The sequence below is a fragment of the Adiantum capillus-veneris genome, chromosome 7, assembly GCF_014529385.1.
Source record: "Adiantum capillus-veneris isolate H3 chromosome 7, ASM1452938v2, whole genome shotgun sequence".
NCBI classification, from domain to species: Eukaryota; Viridiplantae; Streptophyta; class Polypodiopsida; order Polypodiales; family Pteridaceae; genus Adiantum; species Adiantum capillus-veneris.
In genome coordinates, this window is record NC_140937.1 from 13630187 (window position 1) to 13652263 (window position 22077).

Genomic DNA, 22077 nt, shown 5'->3' on the forward strand with positions numbered 1-22077 from the left:
TCCCTTTTATAATAATGGCTGGCCACACTGGCTGGGTTCACACTACGTCCGTCCGGACACAGGACGCCCATCCCGACGGCGTTTGGGCTAGATCCCCTCTCCTAAGAGCGGGACATAACAAGTACGGCCCGCCTTGGCCTACGCCGCCTCGGCCTACTCAGGCGGAGCTCGAAGAGATGGAGCGTCAAGGATTGATCGGCGACGCAACAAAGATGATGCTCAATTTTGCGAAGGACCCAAAATTTGCAAAATATATGAGCGAGACCTCTTTGGTTGAGGTGCATGCGTAGTGGCGGAAGACCACAGAGCCACCCCTCAAACCGACCCTGAAGGAACCTCCTAGTCCGAAAATGTACACAACAAGAATTAGAAGAGGTGGTTGATGCACGAATTGCTCAGCTTTTTGACGCGCAGAACAAAGCTAAAAAGCACGACAAAGAGCAGAAAAAAGGCGCTCACTTCCTGGGTTATGTGGGTCGTCGGTCTACATTTGAAAAGGCAAGAAAGCAGAAGAAGCGTGTTCGATTTGAAGGAGTACCTAGTTCTTCTTCTTCTTCTTCTTCTTCTTCTTCTAGCTCCTCTGACTCGATCGAAGAAGACAAAAAAGGCAAAAAGCGAAGCAAAAAGCAACGCTTCCGAAAGGGCAAGAAAAAGGCAAAGAAGCCTAAATCTCGCCCCGTGCTTGACAGTTCTACAGAGTACTCGTCTACAGACAGTCCGGACTCTAATGATAGCAGGTTTTATGCAAAGAAGAAGAATTTTTATAAAGCCAACCAGTATGACTTTTTGGAAGACAAAAGCAAGAAAGTCCGAGAGTTTAAGGAAGGTAGACAGTCAATTAAATTTGACACGTTTTCCGGTTATAGAGATGCTTTGAAGGTTGTCTTTTATACAACAGTTTGACATAGCTTTCTCTGGAGGGCGTTACTTAGAGCACTCTAAGATTCGGAGAGCTGCCTCTTACTTTTAAGGGGAATGCTCGAACTTGGTGGTCCACCCTTCTATTAAAGAAGACAGCGCCAGTCAAATGGCTGAAATTCAAAAGGCATTTTATTTCTTCATGGCTGACTCGAGAGTATGAACGTGACATACGGACTGCTTGGAACCATCTACGGATGACCAAGAAGGATACAGTGGACGCTTATTGCGAGAGATTCTGGAGCTCTTTTCTACCCGCCTCTTCATTTAAGAAGATCTCGTTCAAGGAACAGATTGAGCGGTTTACCTTGGGTCTTCCTACAGAGATCCGAGATCACTGCTTAGAACAAAAGTCAGCTTCCATTTAGGAGTTGATGAGTCATGCGAAACGGGGTTTTGCCATTCACTCTGGCCGTCTGACCTACCCCACAAATGAGATCATGACGCAAAGAGCCGAATAGACTTCGAAAAATGAAAGAAGAAAGAGAAAGAGAAACCCAGAATAGAAAGAAAAGGATGCACGACCCAAACTTACTCCTCAAGAGAGGGCTCGCTACATAAAGGAGGGGAAGTGCTTTGGATGCGGGGAAACTGGGCATATCTCCGCGAAGTGCCCTAAAAAGGCACAGAAAGAACAAAACGACAAGGACGACGAAAGGCCTGAGAGTTCGAGAGCAGTTGAGGACCGTGGAAGAAAAGTGTCACGTGCACATCTAACCCTATGTGTACGTGGAAAAGCTACTTCACGACATTGGTTCAATTCAGTTAAGTTCAATTAGATTAGGAAGTGATCTGGCGTCTGTTCGCAGATCGTGCATGTCCAAACACTTGAATTAGATGCATATACTCTGGTTGCACACAACGTGATCATCAGATTTCCATGACAACCCATCCGGAGCATTTTTACAATGCATAGACCTATTTTCCCTATTTTTGACGTTTTTCGCTTATTATTTTTAAGTGACTTTTGTTGGGAACTAGGTAGGGCAAATCAGCAAGTGAACTATATAAGAAAACCCTAGCGCTAGCATTTCTGGTAGAAGAGGTAGCAGGAACCGCGTGTTCGACAGACACCTTCTCAACAGACCCCTGATGAGTGCGCAACAATGTGTGCAAGTGATAGAGCATGAGGAGATGTGCAAGACTTGAGCCTTGGAGAGGAGGCGTTGGTGTGCAGAGATGGGGGCGTGAGAGGTCGAAGTAGGAGAGAGAGAGAGGCTACACGATTCTTGTAAGGGGAATAAGTTGAAAGTAAATTGGGCTCTCATTCCCTTTATTAAAGTATAGGACCATTTTGAAGTTAGTGGCCAAGTTCAATGTGAACTTGAGTCTTGGCCAAAGGTTAGTAACCTTTAAAAACTATACACAAAAGGGGTCATTTGGGCCTTTAACCCAACAACCTCCCACTTAAAGGCATAAATGGCGCTTTAAGCTACGTGACTCCCACCATCTGTATGCATCGCTGATGTTGTGCTTTGGGTAAGCACTTAGTGAGAGAATCTGCTGGATTTTGTAATGTATGGACCTTAACCAATGTAATAAGGCCATCCTCAAGCACTTCTCGAATGAAGTGATACCGCACATCAATATGCTTTGTGCGTGCATGAAACATGGCATTCTTTGCCAGACATATGGCACTCTGGCTATCACAACCAAGCATAGGTGCCTTGTCAGGCAAACCAAAATCACTGCATAGACGTGCTAACCAAATGGCTTCTTTGGAAGCCTCAGTGGCTGAAATATATTCAGCCTCTGTAGTAGACAATGCAACTATCTTTTGCAATCTAGAACACCATGAAACAGCACGTCCTGCAAGAGTAAACACATAACCACTTGGGGATTTCCCTGTATCCACATCACCAGCCATGTCAAAGTCACAAAATCGCTTCAACTCCAATGGTCCTTTACCATAGCAGAGGCATTTGTTTTTTGTCCCTTTCAAGTACCTCATAATGGACTTCACTGCATCCCAATGCAACCTGCCTGGATTAGTCATAAACCGGCTCACAACTCCCACTGCATGGGCTATGTCAGGCCTAGTAGCAACCATAGCATACATAAGTGAACCACAAGCTGAAGCGTAAGGCACGCTTTGCATGTCATTGGCTTCTTCCTTTGACTTGGGGCAATCATCCTTGGAAATTTTGACATATGGTTGTAATGGCACGCCAAGAGGCTTTGCTTCAGCCATGTTAAATCTGTCCAGCACCTCTTCAATGTACTTTTCTTGCGACAAATACAATATACGTTGGTCCCTTTGCCTTCTAACCCTCACTCCAAGTATATGTTCAGCTGCCCCAAGGTCTTTCATTGAAAATGCAGATTTCAGCTGCTCTTTAAGAGCATCAACAATGCTTCTTTTCTTTGCAGCTATCAACATATCATCCACATAGAGCACAAGAATGATTGGGCTGCCATCCTCATCACGTTTGGTATACAAACAATGGTCTGCATGGCTTCTTTTGTAACCATGTTTGAGCATGAAGCGGTCAAACTTCTTGTACCATTGTCTACATGATTGTTTCAGCCCATACAAGCTTCTATTGAGCATACATACCAAATGTTCCTTACCAGGAATAACAAAACCCTCGGGTTGCTTCATGTAAATCTCTTCCTCCACATCACCATGCAAGAAAGCGGTATGTACATCCATTTGGTCCAATTCCAAATCAAGGGCAGCCACTATGGCAAACAATGCACGCAAAGTGGTCATCTTCACTACAGGAGAGAACACTTCCTGAAAGTCTATGCCCTTGGTTTGAACATATCCCTTTGCAAGCAGCGTTGCCTTATACTTGGGTTTTGCATCAACTGTCTTGATTTTATATACCCATTTGTTAGGAATAGCCTTCCTACCTTTGGGCAATTCCACCAAATCCCAAGTATGATTAGCATGCAAAGCTTTAATCTCTTCCTGCATAGCAAGCTCCCACTTATCGCTGTGCTCACATGTCTTTGCCTCTTTATACGTAAGAGGCCCTCCCTCATCTGTCAACATAGGTAATGCAAAGAGGGATCATATCTACTCACAGTCCGTCTTGGACGAGTAGACCGCCTCACCCAATGATCCACATTATCAGGGAATGGGTCTCCATCAGGTGGCATGATAAAATCATCAACTATGGGCTGCTGTATATCATTTTCAGCACCATTTTCAGCATTGTTTTGTGGCTGCAAATGCCCTTCAAGAGTCTCAATTTGTTGACCAACATCATCTGGCTCAAACACCACTGGATCATCTACATTTTCAGCCATATGTGGTGCATCCTGAGGGTCAAGATTAGGCCTAATAGGCGGCTGGTCATGCTAAAATTTGACCCTTTTATGGTCATACTTTGAGGCACAATTGTTTTGAACCAGCCTTGCCTCATTAAAAACATCCCGGCTACGTACAACCCTTTTGAGCTGAGGTAACCAAATCCTGTAACCCATTTCGCCTTCTTCACCATATCCCATGAAGAGGCCTTTAATGGACTTGGCATCTAGTTTGCTTCTCAACTCAGGTCTAATATGCACAAAAGCTTCGCAAGCAAAAATGCGCAAGTGATCATATGAAGCAGGCTTGCCAGACCAAACCTCTTCAGGGATGTCACCTTTCAAAGACATGTGAGGGGATCGATTGCATATATGCACTGCAATTTTCAAAGCTTCTCTCCAAAATCCATGAGAGAGATTAGCTGTGGACAACATGCATCTCACCCTCTCACAAAGTGTCTTATTGAATCTTTCAGCCACACCATTAGAAGAGGGGCTGTATGGCACAATAAGCTCCCTCTTAATGCCCAAATTTTCACACAATTTATTAAATTCAGCACTTGTGAACTGTCTCCCATCGTCCATACGCAAGCATTTCAGCTTTCTACCTGTTTGGGTGGTCACAAATGCATGAAATTTCTTAAACGCAGCAAAGGCTTCATCCTTAGATTTAAGCAAATAAACCCAAATTTTCCTAGAATGATCATCAACAAAGGCGACAAATTAGCATGCACCTCCCATAGACTTAGGAGGCATGCTACATACATCAAAATGTACAAGATCAAGCACACAAGATTTACGAGAGACACCGGAGTAATAAGAACGTTTTACTTGCTTGCCATATTGACATTTATTACAAAAGTCAAGCTTTGTGCCTTTAGCATCAAGCTTGTTCAAAGTACAAAGCTTAGAAAGGCCCTTTTGGCTCATATGGCCAAGCCTCTTGTCCATAACTCCATGTGAGAGTTAATTTTAGCCAACGCAATAAAATTGCCCAACATGGCCTTTCCATGCATGCAGTAAAGTGTTCCTTTCTTTGTGCCCTTTACAATCAGCCTTGAGGCTTTAGTCATTTTCCATGATCCTCTCTCAAACAAGATGCTGTAACCATGCATATCCATCTGACCAACAAAAAACAGACTCTTCTTGATTCCCGGCACATATCTAACATCATGCAAGACAAGCTCATTTGTGCCATCTATGGAGAGATGCACAATGCCAATACCGTCAATGGAACATGCATGATTGTTTCCAAGGTATACATGGCCATGAAGTAGAGAAACACTCCTTGATAGGAGTCACATGAAATGAAGCATCGGAATCAACTATCCAAGTCGTATAGCGGACATGCAGACTTCACATTGTGAAGTTTTTGTCCGAGTTACGACCAGTTTATATTGTGCTAATTCTTTCTATCTTTTGTGGTGCGTATTCCCTATCAACTACCTCATTTGTGCTAATTTTTTTCGATTTCATGCTTCTTTTAGTGCTAGGCTTCATTATGGCTAAGTCTGCCCTTGATCTCCGGAGTCATGACAGAAACTCAGTACGTTGAACTTTGTTTTGATGTATGCTCATGTGTGTGTGCGTGTGGTGTGTGTTGTGTTGGGGAGCATATGTTAGTACCTAGTTCTACACCCACTATTGGGCACTGACGACGTTAGTGGGGATGTCGTGGTATTTAGTCGATACTATGCATGATGGAGCTGATGGTTATATCGTCTTGTGGGTGACTACCATGGGTCTATACCTTGCACTTTCCTTCAAGGGTGAATCTGGGCTTATCCTGGATTCATCTAGGTATATCCAAGTCTGGGATAATGCATCATTGACAGTCAACAAAGCATCAATAAGATCACTCTTGGTGATCTGCATGTCCTGTGAATGAACATTAAGAGAGACATCAAGGTCATAAGCATCATCATCTGACAAAGTGGCACACAAGATGTCCTCTACATCTGACAACTCAATCACAACACTAGAAGCCTTGGCCTTCTCTTTGTCCTTTGAGCTGTCCCGTGGATCTGTCTTTACTTCCTTCTTCTCTTTCTTTTTGTATCCGCCATTCTTTTTCCGTTCTAACTCGGCTTTGTAGTACCTGCAAATCGGGTTTCTTGTGACCTTTCTTGCCACACTGATAGCAAGTCACATCACCCTTGCCTTACTTACTCTTACTCCTTTGTGCATAGACATTCTTCTTCTCTGTCTTGCCTCTAACCATGTTGGCAGAGCTGCCTCCCTCTCCACCTGCTTTCCTCCTGATTTCCTGATTCAAGATAGAACCCCTAACACCATTAAAGGTCAAATTGGGGTTATTCGACAATGAAACCACCAATGTTTCCCATGAATCAGGTAAGGTCATAAGCAATAAGATAGCTTTTAGCTTATCATCAGAAGGAGGCAAACTTGAATCCAGTAACTGCGACAAAGTATCTGTAAACAACGACAAGTGCTCTGCAGCGCTCTTGGACTCATCTAGTTGCATGCCAACAAGTTTTCGCATCAAATGCACTTGGTTGACAGGTGTTGTATTCTCATACATCGCCTTTAACTTCTCCCATACATCAAAAGTATTTGTGAGACCTTTCAAATCAATGACTGTCTCATCGGTCATGGCCATTTTGATGTATGTAACTGCTTTTCTGTTCAGGTTAACCCATGCTTCATCCGACATATCCTGTGGCTTTACCTGTTCAAGTGTCCCTTCACAATCCTTAAAAATGGGACTTCCGTGGATCTTGTCTTTCCAAAGGTCGAAACCTGTTCCATCGAACCTCCTAATCTCGAAGAGATTCTTCACATCCGAAGAAGATGAGGCCATAGATGCACGAATAAATGCACGAATAAGAGGGATAATACGCTGAATTTTTGGGCAAAATGCACCAAAACCGGAGTATAATCTCACAGAAGTGTGCACTACAGCTCCAAATGGTCACAGGAGCAATTTAGGGCAAAATGGGTCAATTTAGGCACAAAAAACAATTTTTGAAATTTTTGCGCAGGAAATTTCAGCAAGTGAATTTGTGCTCAAAAACAATAATTTTAGTTGTTTTTAGCCTCACAGGACATACATAAGGCTAATGCACAACCTTTAGAAGCATGTATGAGCAAAAGCCCCAATTTGTAGCATCAAATTGCAGAAAATTGAGCCACAAATGGTCATACATAGCCAAAACTTGTCAAATTGCATCAATTTGCACTTTCCTCAATGTAGATGCATAAAAAATACACTCGCAAAAACCTACGTAATCTGAAATTTGCTGAAAATACCTGTTTTGGGACTTGTTTTTCAGCAATTTCTTTGTTTTCGGGTAGCGGGGACCTAGTAAAGATGTTCCCTCACCTTAATACATGATTTGCAAAATCTGTATTTTCCTGTCATAACCTGTAATTTGCTGATTTTTACCTAATTTCAGCCTATTTTAGGTCAATTTGACTAGCCGGGAGCCCTTTAGTGTTCGGGGACGAGTCCTTTGGCGATAAAATTGCAAAACCTCGCGTGAAAGTTGACCTCCTTGGCTGAAAATCAGCGTTTGCAGATTTGGAAGCAAACCCTAAACTTGGCTCTGATACCAGTTGATGAGTGCGTAGCAATGTGTGCAAGTGATAGAGCACGAGGAGATGTGCAAGACTTGAGCCTTGGAGAGGAGGTGTTGGTGTGCAGAGATGGGGACGTGAGAGGTTGAAGTAGGAGAGAGAGAGAGGCTGCACGATTCTTCCAAGGGGAATAAGTTGAAAGTGAATTGGGCTCTCATTCTCTTTATTAAAGTATAGGACCATTTTTAAGTTATTGGCTGAGTTCAATGTGATCTTGGCCAAAGGTTAGTAACCTTTATACACAAAAGGGGTCATTTGGGCTGGCCATTTGGGCCTTTAACCCAACAACCTCCATAGGACACTAGCATTTTTGGAGCAGGACACTCAACATTTTCTGCATCAGCAAGCTAGCGTTTTCAGCATTGCAGACAAGCCCAACGTTTTTGCATTTGCAGCAACCTGGCAACAGAACACAGCAAATCAACCCTAGCGTTAGCAGTTTGCATCAGTAGATCCATAGCGTTTTTGCATCAGAACCAGTATTCAGCCCTAGCATTTTTGCATTGACATAGCCATCCAGTGTTTTGCAGATCTGCCGCGATGGAACCCAGATCTAGACCAGCGTTTTCAGTTTTCAGCATCAAGACTTTGCAGAAGAAGTCCCGAACCTCGCAGATCTCACCTTCCCGCAGCACATCCTCGCTGCACGGTCTGATCAGCCATAGTTTGCAGTTTCAGCCCGGAAAACGCAGATTTCAGCATCTGCGTTTTCAGCGCATCGTCGCTATCGACATCGTCACCGACAAAGAGTCAGAATTCAGCAGATAAAGATTTGCAGATTTCAGCCATTAGCGATTTCAGATTTCAGCCCGCCGTCCTCATCGTCGCTGACATCGTCGGCAAGTCCAAAGCATTGTAGAGATTTGTGCAATCAATAGTAGACCGCTCTCGCCATAGAGAGTGGGGCCTTCGGAGGAGGGTTATGACAACATTCTGGTGTCGTATTCTTCTCTCTCTATCTCTCAGTCTCATGCACCTTCATTTATAGTGTTCACCACTTTGTTTGTGTTCATTGCACTCTCTCACTAAAGGAACGGAAGGCTCTCCCTTCCTTAATAAAAATTGGGCTGAAATCTACGCAAAGCTTGCTTTAATTTACGCAAGGCAGTAGAGAGAGAGAGCCTATGCTTTAATTTACTAAGCCTTGTGAGAGGCCAAGATCGGTTCTTTGTGATTGATCGAATCTGCAATGAGGTTAGCGTCACTAGACAAAGTATCAACTAAACCATCATCCTTGTGAACAACCACATCATTATCTTGCAAATCATCATGCTCGTGAATAATCACATCTTGATCATGCAAATTATCATGCTTGCAATCTCGCTTATCATTATCAAGCAATTCATCATGTTTATCATTATCATGCAATTCATCATGCTTATCTGTGTGTCGTGCTTGGGAAAAGAAGAGACTGAGAGAGTCTCCTTTTCCTGATTCTCTTCAATCTGCCATGCACACTAGAGAAGAGTCGGAACAACTCTTGCATGTGCTGTGCTCTTTGTTTGGCCGCCTCACGCTCACGCTCACGCTCACGCTCACGCTCACGCTCACGCTCACGCTCACGCTCACGCTCACGCTCACGCTCACGCTCACGCTCACGCTCACGCTCACGCTCAAAGGCTAACCGACTTTCTTCGCGCTCGCGAGCCAATTTTCCTTTTCTTTCTTGGTGCTCGCGATTCATTTCTGCTTTTCTTTCTTGGCTCATGCTTTATGGTTGCCATTCTTTCGTTGTGTGCATGATCTAATTCTGCCTTTTTTTCTGCTTTTCTTGCTTCGTGTTCTAACTTCCTGTCCATCATCATCTTGTCGAAAGCCTCCATAGAAGTTGGTGCAATTCTTGGCGTAGATGGGGAAGGGGGAGGGTCAGAAAAACCTCTTGGTGGGGAAAATTCTTCTTCACTTCCATGCTCATTACCTCCATGCGAAGTATCCATACCGCTTCGGGTAATGACCATACACTGAAGTCTTGGGTTCTTAAGTTCACGATGAACTTGGATTCTTGAGGGTCTTGGGTTCTTGAGTCTTGAGGTTCTTGAGGTTCTGGAGTCTTGAGGTTCTTGAGGTTCTTCTTTTGCTTGCAATCTGTGTTAGAGTGGACGGTCCGCTCTCAATGAGTGAAAAGAGAACAAGGGGAGGCTGGACAAGCCCTTCTTTCTTGGGTTTCCTGTCACTCTTCAAAAACACAATTAGGAATCGACACGCACAGGAGGACTTGGGTTACGTGCGACCGCAACAAGCGAAAAATAAATAAATTCTTGTGGTTCTTTCCTTGAGTGATACAGAACACTGCCAAAGCTCTGATACCAATGTAAGGTGCAGCGGAAGTGAATGTTAAACTTTGCTCAAGATGAGTGTTCCGAAGTGTGCTCAAGGGTTCCTTTTACTTATGGAAGGGAGACCCTTCCGTTCCTTTAGTGAGAGAGTGCAATGGACACAAACAAAGTGGATAAACACTGTGAATGAAGGTGCGTGAGACTGAGAGTCTAGCCGCAAGATATACTTATCACACTGGACCTCCAAGGTTATCAGCTTGAGAAGAGACGCCTGGTGAGAGATGTCCAAAAATTTCAAGTCGTAATCTGCTAGGGTTTCCATGGCAAGCGGTTTAGAATACCCCACTTTGTCGGAAGCTGTCAGAAACCATATAACTTCGGGCAAAAATTTTCTTGAAAGCTTGCCAAGTCCTTGGAGTGAGCGGCTTGGTAGCTATAGACATCCACCATTGCATCTGAGAAAAACAGCAGCTCGAAACAAATCCTGATCTGTCTATTGCAAGTGATCTTAATGGCTTATGCCCTGTAAGACATGAGCGATGAAGACGGGAGGGCACCTGATGTGCGATGAAGTGAGGGTGGGAGTGCCTAATAACTCCAGGGTTGGGACCCCAAGATACTACAAACAAAATTCCAGTAGCCTTTGGTTTGCTCTGTTTGCTCTTTTGTAGGATCGGTATGCTTTCAAAAAATCACACGCCTGATGCTCTGATACCACTGTCACAAACTTGGACATCCCAAGTCTAGAATCTATCGTGACACGAGAGAGAATCACTTAAAATACTTCAAACTTGGACACCCCAAGTCTAGAATCTGTCGATGCGGCCCTGCGTAGTTTTGTGCCCAAAGAGATTGGTCCAAAGACTAGTGCCCCTTTCAGTATTTCTTTTACATTAATCTTTGAGCGACGTACAAGTCCCGAGGGACCTTTGCTCTCAAACTCTACGTCCAGATGCTCTGAAGAGTGAGGCCCTTAGGCTTAGGGCACTTTTATTCTCACAAGGGATGCCAAAAGCAGAGCCCCAAAATTAGTCAAACTCAAAAGTAAAAGTTCCCAAAGCAACTGATCCTCAAAAACTAGAAAAAATCAGCCATCACAAATTACAGAATTCCGTATTGTCGTGCCACGTCAGCAGCCAGCGTGAAACGCAGAAATCCGCACAATCTGCCACGTCAGCATGTCAGCGCAAAACTCGGAAATCCATACAATACTGCCACGTCATCTGTCAACGCAAAATCAAGGATTTCTGTACAATCAGCCACGTCATCACTTTGCTGTGTGTGTGTCTGGGTTGCACTGCCACGTTATCATAAAGGCATTAGACATAAAGCAGAAACACACTCAAAAGACTTTGCACATCAAAATATGATGATGTTGTACGGACATTTCGCAATTCCCGACGGATTTCTAGGGAAATCCTGAAATTTTAAGAAAGTGCTTTTTTGGGGTCAGCTTTTCATATTTGATGCTTTTAGGCTTTGGGCCTTTAAATATGAGCCTTGGGGGCCCTCTCTGGCACTCTTCAACGCGCAGATTGCAGAGGAGGTGCTCCCCGATTGTTGTACTTTGCGAATTAGTAATAATAAAGAAATACCGAAAGGGGTGCCAGCGTTTGGGGCCAGTGCTCTCTTGGGGTGGAACTTCGCCACTCCCCGTACCGTGCCATGCATCTCTTTCAGTTCAATTGTTATTTGAAGTGCTTAAAGTTGTTCGATCTATTCTTTTCTTATGGCACGTGGTGCTCGTCTTGTGACACCAACATTGTACCGAGTAAAGAAATACCGAAAGGGAGGCCAAGGTTTGGGGCCAGTACTCTCTAGGCTGGAATTCCGCCACTCTGTGTCACGTGTGCTCTCTCTCTCTCTCTCTCTCTCTCTCTCTCTCTCTTTCAGTTCGTTTGTTATTGAAGTGCTAAAAGTCTGTTCAATCTATTCTTTTCTATTGGCATGTGGTGCCCGTACTGTGACAAAGAGCGAGTTTTTCTTATCAGAGATCCACTTTTTGGGGACACATCGTCTCTACAAAGGGTATCAAAATGGATCCAACCAAGGTTCAGACCATCCGAGATTGGCTAGACTTGAAGAATATTCATAAGGTTTGAAGCTTTTTGGGTTTGTGCACTTGGAGCGACAGGTACAGATTGTTAATACGCTCTTCGAGGAGTTGTTTTCGCGTTTGTGCTTTTTGTAGGTACTCGATCACGGAGAAGGAGCAAGGGGGCCTTGGCCTATGCTCGGGGATTCTGGAAATGGAATTTGGAACGGTCTCCGGAGTTTCATGCTCTGGATGTAGAAAGAATTAAGAGTTTGCCTATTGAAAATTGCAACATGGGAAGGACTCGACCATCGAGTCTGAGAATTAGAACGGAGGGGTTATTCTGGTTCTTGTGCTTGTAAAAAGATTCTCTGGAAGGGGGGGGGGGGGACCGGGGGGAACCAGCCCATCTTCTGGTCTCCAATATTGTGTCAATCTTCTCCCTCGTCTCTTTTGGTTGAGAGCTTTTCTATTTGCGGCTTGTTGATTATCCATGTGCGCTCCCGTTTGTGACAAAGATCCACTTCGTAGACATGCAATATGATTTGGACAAGGGAAGCAGTATTTTTGTACACAATTCCCCTTTATAGAAGGAGGCAAAAAAAGTAGGTATACGGTTAACAAAAATATTGCAGCTTAAAAAGAAATTTTTGCAGTGCTACCTATTACAGATGCGTTTTATTTGCATCTGAGACAAAGGTAGAGTTTAAGGTTGCTAGCAGCATATTTGTTTCTATTTTGCAAGTTTTACCTCAGTAAAGATGTATTTTATGAAGTAATGGTAAGTCTTGTCATTGCAGGGGTCACTATGGTTATGGAGGCCCGAGACAATTTTGCGGAAGTGGGGGTTATATGCAGCACGCATGGTATAAAAGGGGAGTTGAAAGTGATGTTTCTCACAGACATTCCTGAGCAGCAGTTTGACAGGGTATGTTCTTGTTTTGCATCATAAAACAAAGAGTTTTTTGTATAATTCTACAATTTGGTATCGGTTCTCTGGTAGTTGAAGACCTTTTTCATGTTATTGTGGTTCATACTGACTGACTTATTGGACCTGTGTCTTCTTCCTTCAGATTTAAATAGATCATGTATAAGCTGTTATTGATTTCTTATTCATCTCCCATGTTTAAGCTGTCTAATGAAGTCTTAATGGTCTATTGCTACAAAGCTCATGATCTGATTGTCTTATGATCTTATCATCTCTACGATCTGCATTGCAATGATTAAGCATGTGTTCTGATTGTCTTATTTGTGGCATTCTATGTCCAGCCAGGAATCCGCCGGGTTGGATTTTATCGAATGGGTAAGTTGGTGGGACTACGCAAGATCAAAATTTTATGCGGGAGGAAGATAATTCAAGGCAAGGATTCTGCTTGGCTTCTAACATTTGAAGATGTTGACTCTAAGGAAAAGGTAATCTAGGATACTAGGACAGTAAAGCACAACTTTTGAAGCACATTAAGTGGATTTTTTCAGCTAAATAACATGGTTTGCAAGATCTGAATTGTAAATTGTGGAGGTTTATGGCCAGGCGTCAGAGCTTGTAGGGACCATCCTTGTAAAAGATGCAGACAGACCAGTTTTCAATGCTCATCAGTTCTACATTCCAGAGCTCATAGGCAGGTCGGTTCAAATGAAGGTACTGCAGGCATCTCAGAAATCTGCATTGTTGTTTTGTTCAAAGATAAGGCTTGTTCTGAAAGAAACCTTGACGCTTGTCAGAAGCCAAGGGCACATTGTACACTGCCCCTGCCACAAATAGAATGTTATTTTTGGCGAGAACCCTATAGGACACATTGTACACTGGCTCTGCCACAAGTAGAATGATTGTTAATTTTTGGCGAGAACCCTATTTACAGAGTGTGAAATGGGAGGATCTACTGCTTGAATAATCTTATCGTTGGAAGGATTTAGTTTTCTGGCTTGCCTTCAAGGCACTCATATTGCGTAATGATACGCAGTCAGTTGAAGTGAAGGCTAAAGAAGAGTATCCATGGCCTTCAGATCATATTTCTTTGTAGTCTTGGGCAAATCTTGAAGGAGGTGGTCCTTTCCTTGTTTAGATATGAGATTGGTATGGAACCTAGTTCTGTATCCTTACATGGTGGTGTGCGTGGCTGTTGTGGTGATATTAGCAGCTCATGCTTTGAGTAAAGAAGACATGAAGCTAAGGAAAGATTCAAACTCCTTAAGGCTTATCGTGCTATGGACCTGGACACTCGGTGTAGCCCGTACTAAACCATCCTTTGGAAATAGTGAATGTTGTATCTTACCCAAAATACAACCTTCACAAACATGCTTAGAAGGTGCTTCAAGAGGCGGCAAAGAACTGACTATATCAGATTTTTGCAAACGCAGTAAACTGGCAAAATTCAGATACCCAAAACGTGCATGGCAAAGTTTAGCATTTGAAACAGACTTTGAATCCACAACTTTATTGCTGGATTTTACCCACACTTGGCAGACAAAGTGAGCCTATACAACCCACGACACAAAATGCCAGATGCAACAATTTCATCACCAAAATTGAGATCATGAATTGTACATCTGTCATCCACAAATTTGACAACAAGACCAAGGCTTGCAAGTGCAAATACAGACAAAAGGTCCTTTTTGATTCCTAGTACATAAAGTGCATCAACAAGTGTGCGCAGCAGTTAGCACAATCTTTTCAACTCCTTGATCGGATAAGAGGCATTGTTGGTACTAGTGACCGTATTCCCGTGAGGACACCCTCAAGTGAGGCAAACAAGTCATGATGCGAAGTAATGTGCTTTGTAGCACCACTATCAAAGTACCAAACATTTGACTTCGCAACAATTGACATACATGCATCATGGATAGAAGGATCATAAGTACACTCTGCGCGAAATGCCCACTGTGTATCTACATCAACATCACAATCTCCATTTATAGAAGATTCTACAATAGTTGCATTGGTAGTAGATCCAAACTCTTTCTTTTTGGCTTCTTTTGCCCTCCACTTATGACATTGCTTAATCAAGTGATCATTAGCCTTGCAATAATGGCAACACATCTTCTTCTTGCCTTTTTTACGAGAATTCCTAGACAAGTTATTGCTAGCAGAGGTACTAGACGTAGACAATCTACTACTCATAGAAGAACCACGAGAAGTGGCTACATTGCTATTACTACCTTCTCTTTGAGCAACAACAAAAGCCTGTTTAACTGCACACTATTTAGCCGTGTTCTTTCTTGAAAATGACTCTTGTAATAGCAATGTGCATAATGCATGAAACTTGACAGCTTGAGGGTTTCCTTATGTCATAAGTCTCCAAGTACTAGCAAATGTTTGGTAAGGGTCTGGCAACGCATCGAAAATAGTTTGCACAAGTGAGTTGTTAGAAATAACTTCACCTGGAGAAATGAGTTGCTCATTGATATCCTTGATACTAGTTAGAGAAGTGTCCAGACTCCATGTCATCTTCTATTGCATAATCTTCGACTCCAACTCTTTACGCAGCAATGCAATTTTAGCCTCATTGCGACTCACATAAAGACTTGCCAGAGTATCCCAAAGACTAGGAGCAAGAGATTAGTTAGAACTTGCAACATCCTCAGCAGAGCTTGTACATCAATGCCTTGCACAACACTCCAGATGCCCTTTGACACAAGAACATGCGTCATCATGTAAGCCTACATTGGGTAGCTATCTCCATTCAATTTGTCCTCAACAACAAATATCTTGAAAACATCTGTGTTGTTGTCAGCCATGGTGAGTGACTGCACCCGATGTGAGCCCCGAAAGAGGAAAAACGAAGTAGGACTAACACGTGCTATATAGACAACCCAAAGAGGATTGTAAGGGACCTGTTCTTTATTGCATTGACATAAATTTTGCACAAAAGGATGAAATTGCATGCACACGACTGCTTGTAGTGGAAACGGAGGCCTAAATGAGCCCGAATCAAAATTCTGAGCACAACAAGCTACACAAGCTCTCCTGATGTATTAGTTGACCTACTAACACTCGCCAAAGCTCACAGAAATCTAAGAACGTGCGCGAAGGGGTGTTGGCAACAGTACCACGAGGACATGATTTGCTCTGATACCAATAGTTGGAATTAGGGTTGTAGGGATGCGCACACAGCTTGGAGAAGATGAAGAAGCTCAAGGCACACAACAACAGAGAGTGTATTGGCTACTCCCACCCTTACTTCATCGCGCATTGGGCGCGTTCCCGTCTTCATCGCTCTGTCTAACAAAGCATAAATTATAAAGATCACTTGGAAGAGAAGGATCCAAGATTTGTTTCGAGTTGTTGTTTTTCTCAGATGTAGTGCCATGCAGTGGTGGAAGTCTATAGCTACCAAGCCGCACACTCCAAGGACTTTGCAAGCTTTCAAGAAAATTCTTTCCTGAAGTTATATGGTTTTTTACATCTTCCTTTGGAGTGCAACTTCTGGCAGAGTGGAATATCTTGAAATGCTTGCCACGGAAACCCTAGCAGAATACGACTTGAAGTTTTTGGACATCTCTCACGAGGTGTCTTTTTTCAAGGATAACCCTGGAGGTCCAGTGTGATTGCCAGGTCTTGGGACTACCATCGCCGCCACAGGAACATTGCTTGTTGAGGCTTGTTTCGACTATTCAAGAGTTTGTGGATCATGCTGCGATCGGCTTTGACCTTATGAAAGGAATCTAACCCTAATTTTTGGTGTAGGTTTCAGGATGGAAAGTCACTGGACTTTTCGAGCTCGACTGATGTCGAGATTGCTAAGTTTAAGTTCTGTTTAAGAACTTGTTTGGTGATCCTGTTTGAAATTTGTTTGAAATGGATAGTATGTGTTTTGAACCTGTCTTGGTGCCGATTTGAATTGTTTGACTCTGGTTTCAATACTGGTTTCATTGATTGGTAATTGTACTCCCGGGTGGAGAAGTGAGAAATACTTTTTTAGTATTGTTTGAACCTCAAAACGACGTAGGCCTATGTCTGGAGAAATTTCGTTGTATGTTTGAAAACCTCGGAGCGACGCAGGCCGATGTCTGGGGAGCGTTTCGTTGTATGCTAGAAAACCTCCGAACGACGTAGACCGATGTCTAGGGAGCGTTTGGTTGTATGCTTGAACCTCCAAGCGACGCAGACTGTTTGGGGAGCGTTTGGTTGTACAATCATCTGAGCTCACCTTTTTAGGTTATTTGCGGGGGTAGTGACGAGGTAGTCATTGAGTAGCTTCATACTGCAGACCGTTCGTCTTGGGGGAGTGCTCAGTGGCGCTGTTCGTTGTGTCTTGTAACATGTATATGTGAGAATTTGTGTTGCATTGTGATGTGCCAACCATTGAATATTCCTAATTGGATGAGATTGCCTGGGTATGTAATTTTAGTGCATCAAGACACCCGTGGAAAATTAGTGCGGTCTGGGTGTGATGGCTAATTTTACTACACCGGAATATCAAGAGTTCCGATCTGGACGAAAGGAGAAGCCAGCTCCTTAACAAAAGAGCCGAAAGGAGAAGCCAACTCCTTAACAAACGAGCCGAAAGGAGAAGCTAACTCCTTAACAAAAAAAAAAAGAGCAAACTGATTGTCCCTCAGAAATTTTTGAGCTAACTCGAGTTGTTTTGCAGATATGTTGTGATCGCGGACGATTACTTTCTTTCAAAAAGGGGGGATGTCACCAACTGCTGACGTGTCAAGCCACTGAAGAACGGAGCCAACCTTCAGATCCCGGCCAATGGGCCAAAACCCTAAGAAGAAGCAACAGAAGAAGAAGAAGAAGTTTTACAGACTTACAAAGTTTTGACGAGTGGCCTATTTTTAAAGAAGAGTTCCCACCAACTTACAGGACCCCTCTCGGCGGTCCTAAGTGTGTTCACACTCATCACTACTACATATATGGTAACAAAATTCTTGGCTGATCTTGTGCAAAAATGTGGGGCTGAATTCATGGAAAAACGCTAGGCTGGACTGATGGAATCTGCAAACACTAGGGTGCCAAGGTGCTGATCTGCTACTGCTGATGGTACTTCTTGGAAAACGCAAGTAGGAGGGCCATTGTTGGCCACTTGTAGGCGAGGGGCTGATCAGCTGCCCAACGCCAAGCCGTTGCTAGAAACGTTGGTTCTTTGCAAAACATTGCCCAAGGGGTGCTGGCGATGGGTCTAGCTTGAGGTTCTGAGATGCTTAAAAACTGAAGGCACTCTCTTATAGCTTTATTTGCTATTTGTCCTTCTTACTTCCTACTCTTTATAAATGTCATGTCAAAGTGATTTATTAATAAATGATTTGTGATTGTCCATATGGCTTAATTGACTCTACTGTGCAAGTGAGGGTATGCCACTATGACGTGCCTGATCATGCACGTCCTTCAAGAGGCTCACAAGGTGCTAACTAAAACGGATGCTGACCTATAGCAGTAGCTTGTCCACGTGGCTCAAGTGCAATGCGCACGTGACAGATCACGCCTGCAAGACAGACATAGGAAAAAAACTAGTCAGTAGACATTGGCTCTAAGTACACACGTACTAGGCTGCACACATCCAACACTTGCACGAAGACGCAACACTGAAAAGTCACATCATTATCCCCATCGACATCTCAAATGTGAATCATAATTGTTGTAACTTATTTAGCAATCACATCTAGACCGCGTTGATCTTTTCACAGATGTCTTGATCTACTAAATCTCGTTACTATCACATTCACATCACCGTCAGGTGACTAGATAAAATGCTTCAATCATTTCATCTTTTTGTCACGTACTCAAACAATACACACATGAGAAAGCACATGTAACAAATTCATTTTAGGAATTCCGATTTCAATGTACATCTTTTCATAAAGTCATTTAGCGGAACACTGTGAGCCTATCTGTATCTCTGAAGTCTCAAAGAGAAATCACTGACTTTATTCCCATTGAGGTAACTCGTGACAAAGGAGTGGAGTGGCTCCCCTCTTGTGCAATCCGCAACGCATTAGATTCAACCTGCTGATTCATCAGAATAGTTTGATGCCAAACAGAAAGCTTCAAGGTAAAGCTCCGGTATTTGAGGAGAATTTGCTAAGTGCTCCTCCTCCATCCACTTGGCATCAAGAGCCGGATAATTCCTGAACTTGACCAAATATCTGCGGACCAGCTTACCTTTCACTTTCCTTGTATGCTAGTACTTGTTCTAGAATGAGAATCTCTTTTATCTCTTCCACTTCTGGTTGCTTGTCTGGCTCCTTGTCCGGTGGTACTTCACCTTTGAAAGGTCTCAAGAGACTCACATGGAACGCATTGTGAATCTTCCATCTATTTGGTAACATTAGCCTGAAGGATACATCATTAATTTTTTCTTGTACGTGGAAGGGCCCATAGTATCGCATACTAAGCTTTGGAAAAAGCCTCTCCTTACCCTTCCGCTTTTGTAGGCGTGCTTTCTCAAACCGGAGTAGCACCCAATTATATTCCTTCAAGTGCAAGTCACATAGATGCTTGTTTACTGCCTTCTTGTGCCGTGCTTGAGACTTCTGCAAAGCATCCCTTACCTTGGCAAAAGCAGTGTTTAGATCTTGTGTATATTAACTGATCTACTTCAAAAATCTTGTGCTTGGTGCTTGGAATCGGTGGAACCTTTCTGACATCCTCGATGAACTCAAATGCGCCTTTGCCGTAGACGTGTGAACTGTGTTATTGTAAGCAAACTCCACCAGAGGCAAGCACTCCTCCCATTGAGTTTTGTGATCAGAGATATAAGACTTCAATAAGTCCAAAACCACTGAGTTGGCTATCTCCTCTTGCCCATTTTTTTGTGGATGAAACGAGGACGAGAAGTCAAGGCGAGTGCCTATATTCTTTCATATTGCTCTCCAGAACAAGCTCTTAAATCTGGGGTCTCTATCCGACACTATAGATGGCATGCCATGTAATCGGAAAATCTGAGAGACAAACAGCAAAGTGATCGGTTTTCTTTGTCTTCTTTACCGGGATGAAGTGAGCTGGCTTCTGAATCTGTTGATGGCTGTCCAAATTGCATCGTGCCCACTCTGAATCTTAGGAAGATCGAAGATACAGTCCATTTCTATACTCTCCCAAGGTCGGTTTGGAATGGGTAAAGGCTGTAGGACTCCTGGTGCTTTATGTTTGTCAAACTTGACCTTTTGACATGCCAAACAAGTGCGTACAAAAATATCCACATCCTTTTTGAGCTGAGGCCAGTAGAAATATTTTTCCACTCCTTTCAAGGTACTCTTGATGCCCTTATGCCCAGCAAAAGGTGGATTATGGCACTCTGTCAACACCTTTATCCGCAAATCCTTAGTGACGCATAACAAGGTCTTTTGCATTATATAACCTTCCTTGATAGTATAACCTGCAACTATCTCTCCAGTTGTGTCAAGCCATCTATCGGTAGAATCTTAATCGAGTACTCTCCCACGAGTATCAGGTATGATGTCTTGAACACATGATTTATGGAATGAAGAAGAAAGTATCATTTTGATATGGCTTAAGAGGGTGGGTTGGACCTTATGGTGGTGTTGGTCATTTTCTTGTTTTCTCGCATTCTCCCTAAGATGACTTGTACCTCTCTTTGTATGTCTCTCTCCATCTTTGGAATAAGAATAAGTGGGAAAAGAACCCTGTAGCTAAGCAACCAAGCAAGAAGTATTTGTCACATTTATTATCCTTTGCTCCTGACAATGCTTAAGCATTCGACTGCAAGAACCCGTCTACCCTTGCTGCTGGCTCACGGTGACGTGTTGCAGTCGTAGAAAAGCTAAGCAATGTAGAACTTATTCTAGAAGAGTTTAAGGTTAGCTCATACGTGATGAGAAGAAATGTTGGACTTACATGCATCACCTTGTTGTACTCAAGGCCTTTATCATGTTTTTTGGCAAGGGTATGCTTAGAAATAGATTTTTCGTCGAAGTGTTCAATTGAAAGAAAGAAGGTGAGCATGCTGAACAACTATCTCAAGATCCATTCATAGTGAAGCCAAATGAAGTTGGATTATCAAATTAAGCAATTCGTCGAGCATAGAGAGGAGCCCGTAGCATTGAGACTTTCTCTATTAAACAGATTTTCAGTCTTGAGCTACCTCATTCTTTAAGAAATAGTCTAAACAACTCCACAATGTTTGGGCACAACCCATGGGTCATTGTTGCCTTTAATAGACATAATTTCCTCTCTGAAGATTGTCACAGTACCCCGATCCAAAAACTGTGTAGTACTCTTTTTAGGTTCGTGTGTTTGTGTATGAGTTCTTTTCTTTTTTTCTTGCATTCGCATGCGATTCCCAAATGTTGCGCTTGTATTGTCAGTATTTTAAGCCCTGTTTGCTCAAGACATTTGCTTGGTTTTGCAGGTCAATGCATTGATCACTGATGAAGAAAAAGAAATTTTGAGACGGCAGCGAATCAGTCTAGCAAATAAGGGGAGAATTCCTTGGAACAAGGGAGGCAATGGAAAGAAACAAGTGAGCATTCTAAACGATTATCTCTAGGCAGGTGCTCAACACAGTAATGACACAGCCATTTGAGGCTTATTTACCAATACATTAGCAATTTAATCAACCTGTTTCAATGCTGAGCATAGAGGATAAGAGAAGACTAGGGACATATGTCTCAAATGCTTATTATGATAATGGGGTAAGCAAATGTGTGCTCCCAGAGGAGTAGGATACATGGGGTAAATTATGATTAAGAATGGCTGTTTTCAAAGGATTAATGCCCATTAACCTATGTCATTACATCAGGAAATTAAGGTGGTTGACGAGGGGAAGAGCCAGGAAAAGCTTGGTTGGCTTTATCGCTGAAAAAGTGATCCTAGTATCTTGACTTTTTTTCAGATAAATCATACGTCAGCCATGAGATCCCTCTCTCTCCCTCTCTAGGAGTCTTAAGTGTTAGGATACATCTTGTTCAGCAGCACAAATTTTGTCCCACGGGTCATTAATGTCTTGAATAGACATTCCTACTCTCTAAAGATGTCAGAGCACAAATTTTCCCATGGGTCTTAAGTAGACAATACTCCTCTCTAAGTTCGTGTGA

The 22077-nt window shown here is 43.0% G+C and overlaps 1 protein-coding gene across 3 annotated transcripts in view; it reads left to right on the forward strand.

The window, feature by feature from the left end:
• The window catches only part of LOC147453460 (uncharacterized), a 95143-nt gene that overhangs the window by 49857 nt on the left and 23209 nt on the right, over positions 1-22077 (forward strand). For 2 of the 3 annotated variants that reach the window (XM_086515646.1, XM_086515647.1), the window contains 4 exons: positions 12882-13009; positions 13351-13494; positions 13613-13720; positions 21393-21503. In XM_086515646.1, the coding sequence (XP_086371772.1) occupies positions 12882-13009; positions 13351-13494; positions 13613-13720; positions 21393-21503 (491 nt within the window). Of the gene's footprint in view, positions 1-12881; positions 13010-13350; positions 13495-13612; positions 13721-21392; positions 21504-22077 lie in introns of those variants that run through there. The other variant, XM_086515648.1, reaches the window with a different exon arrangement.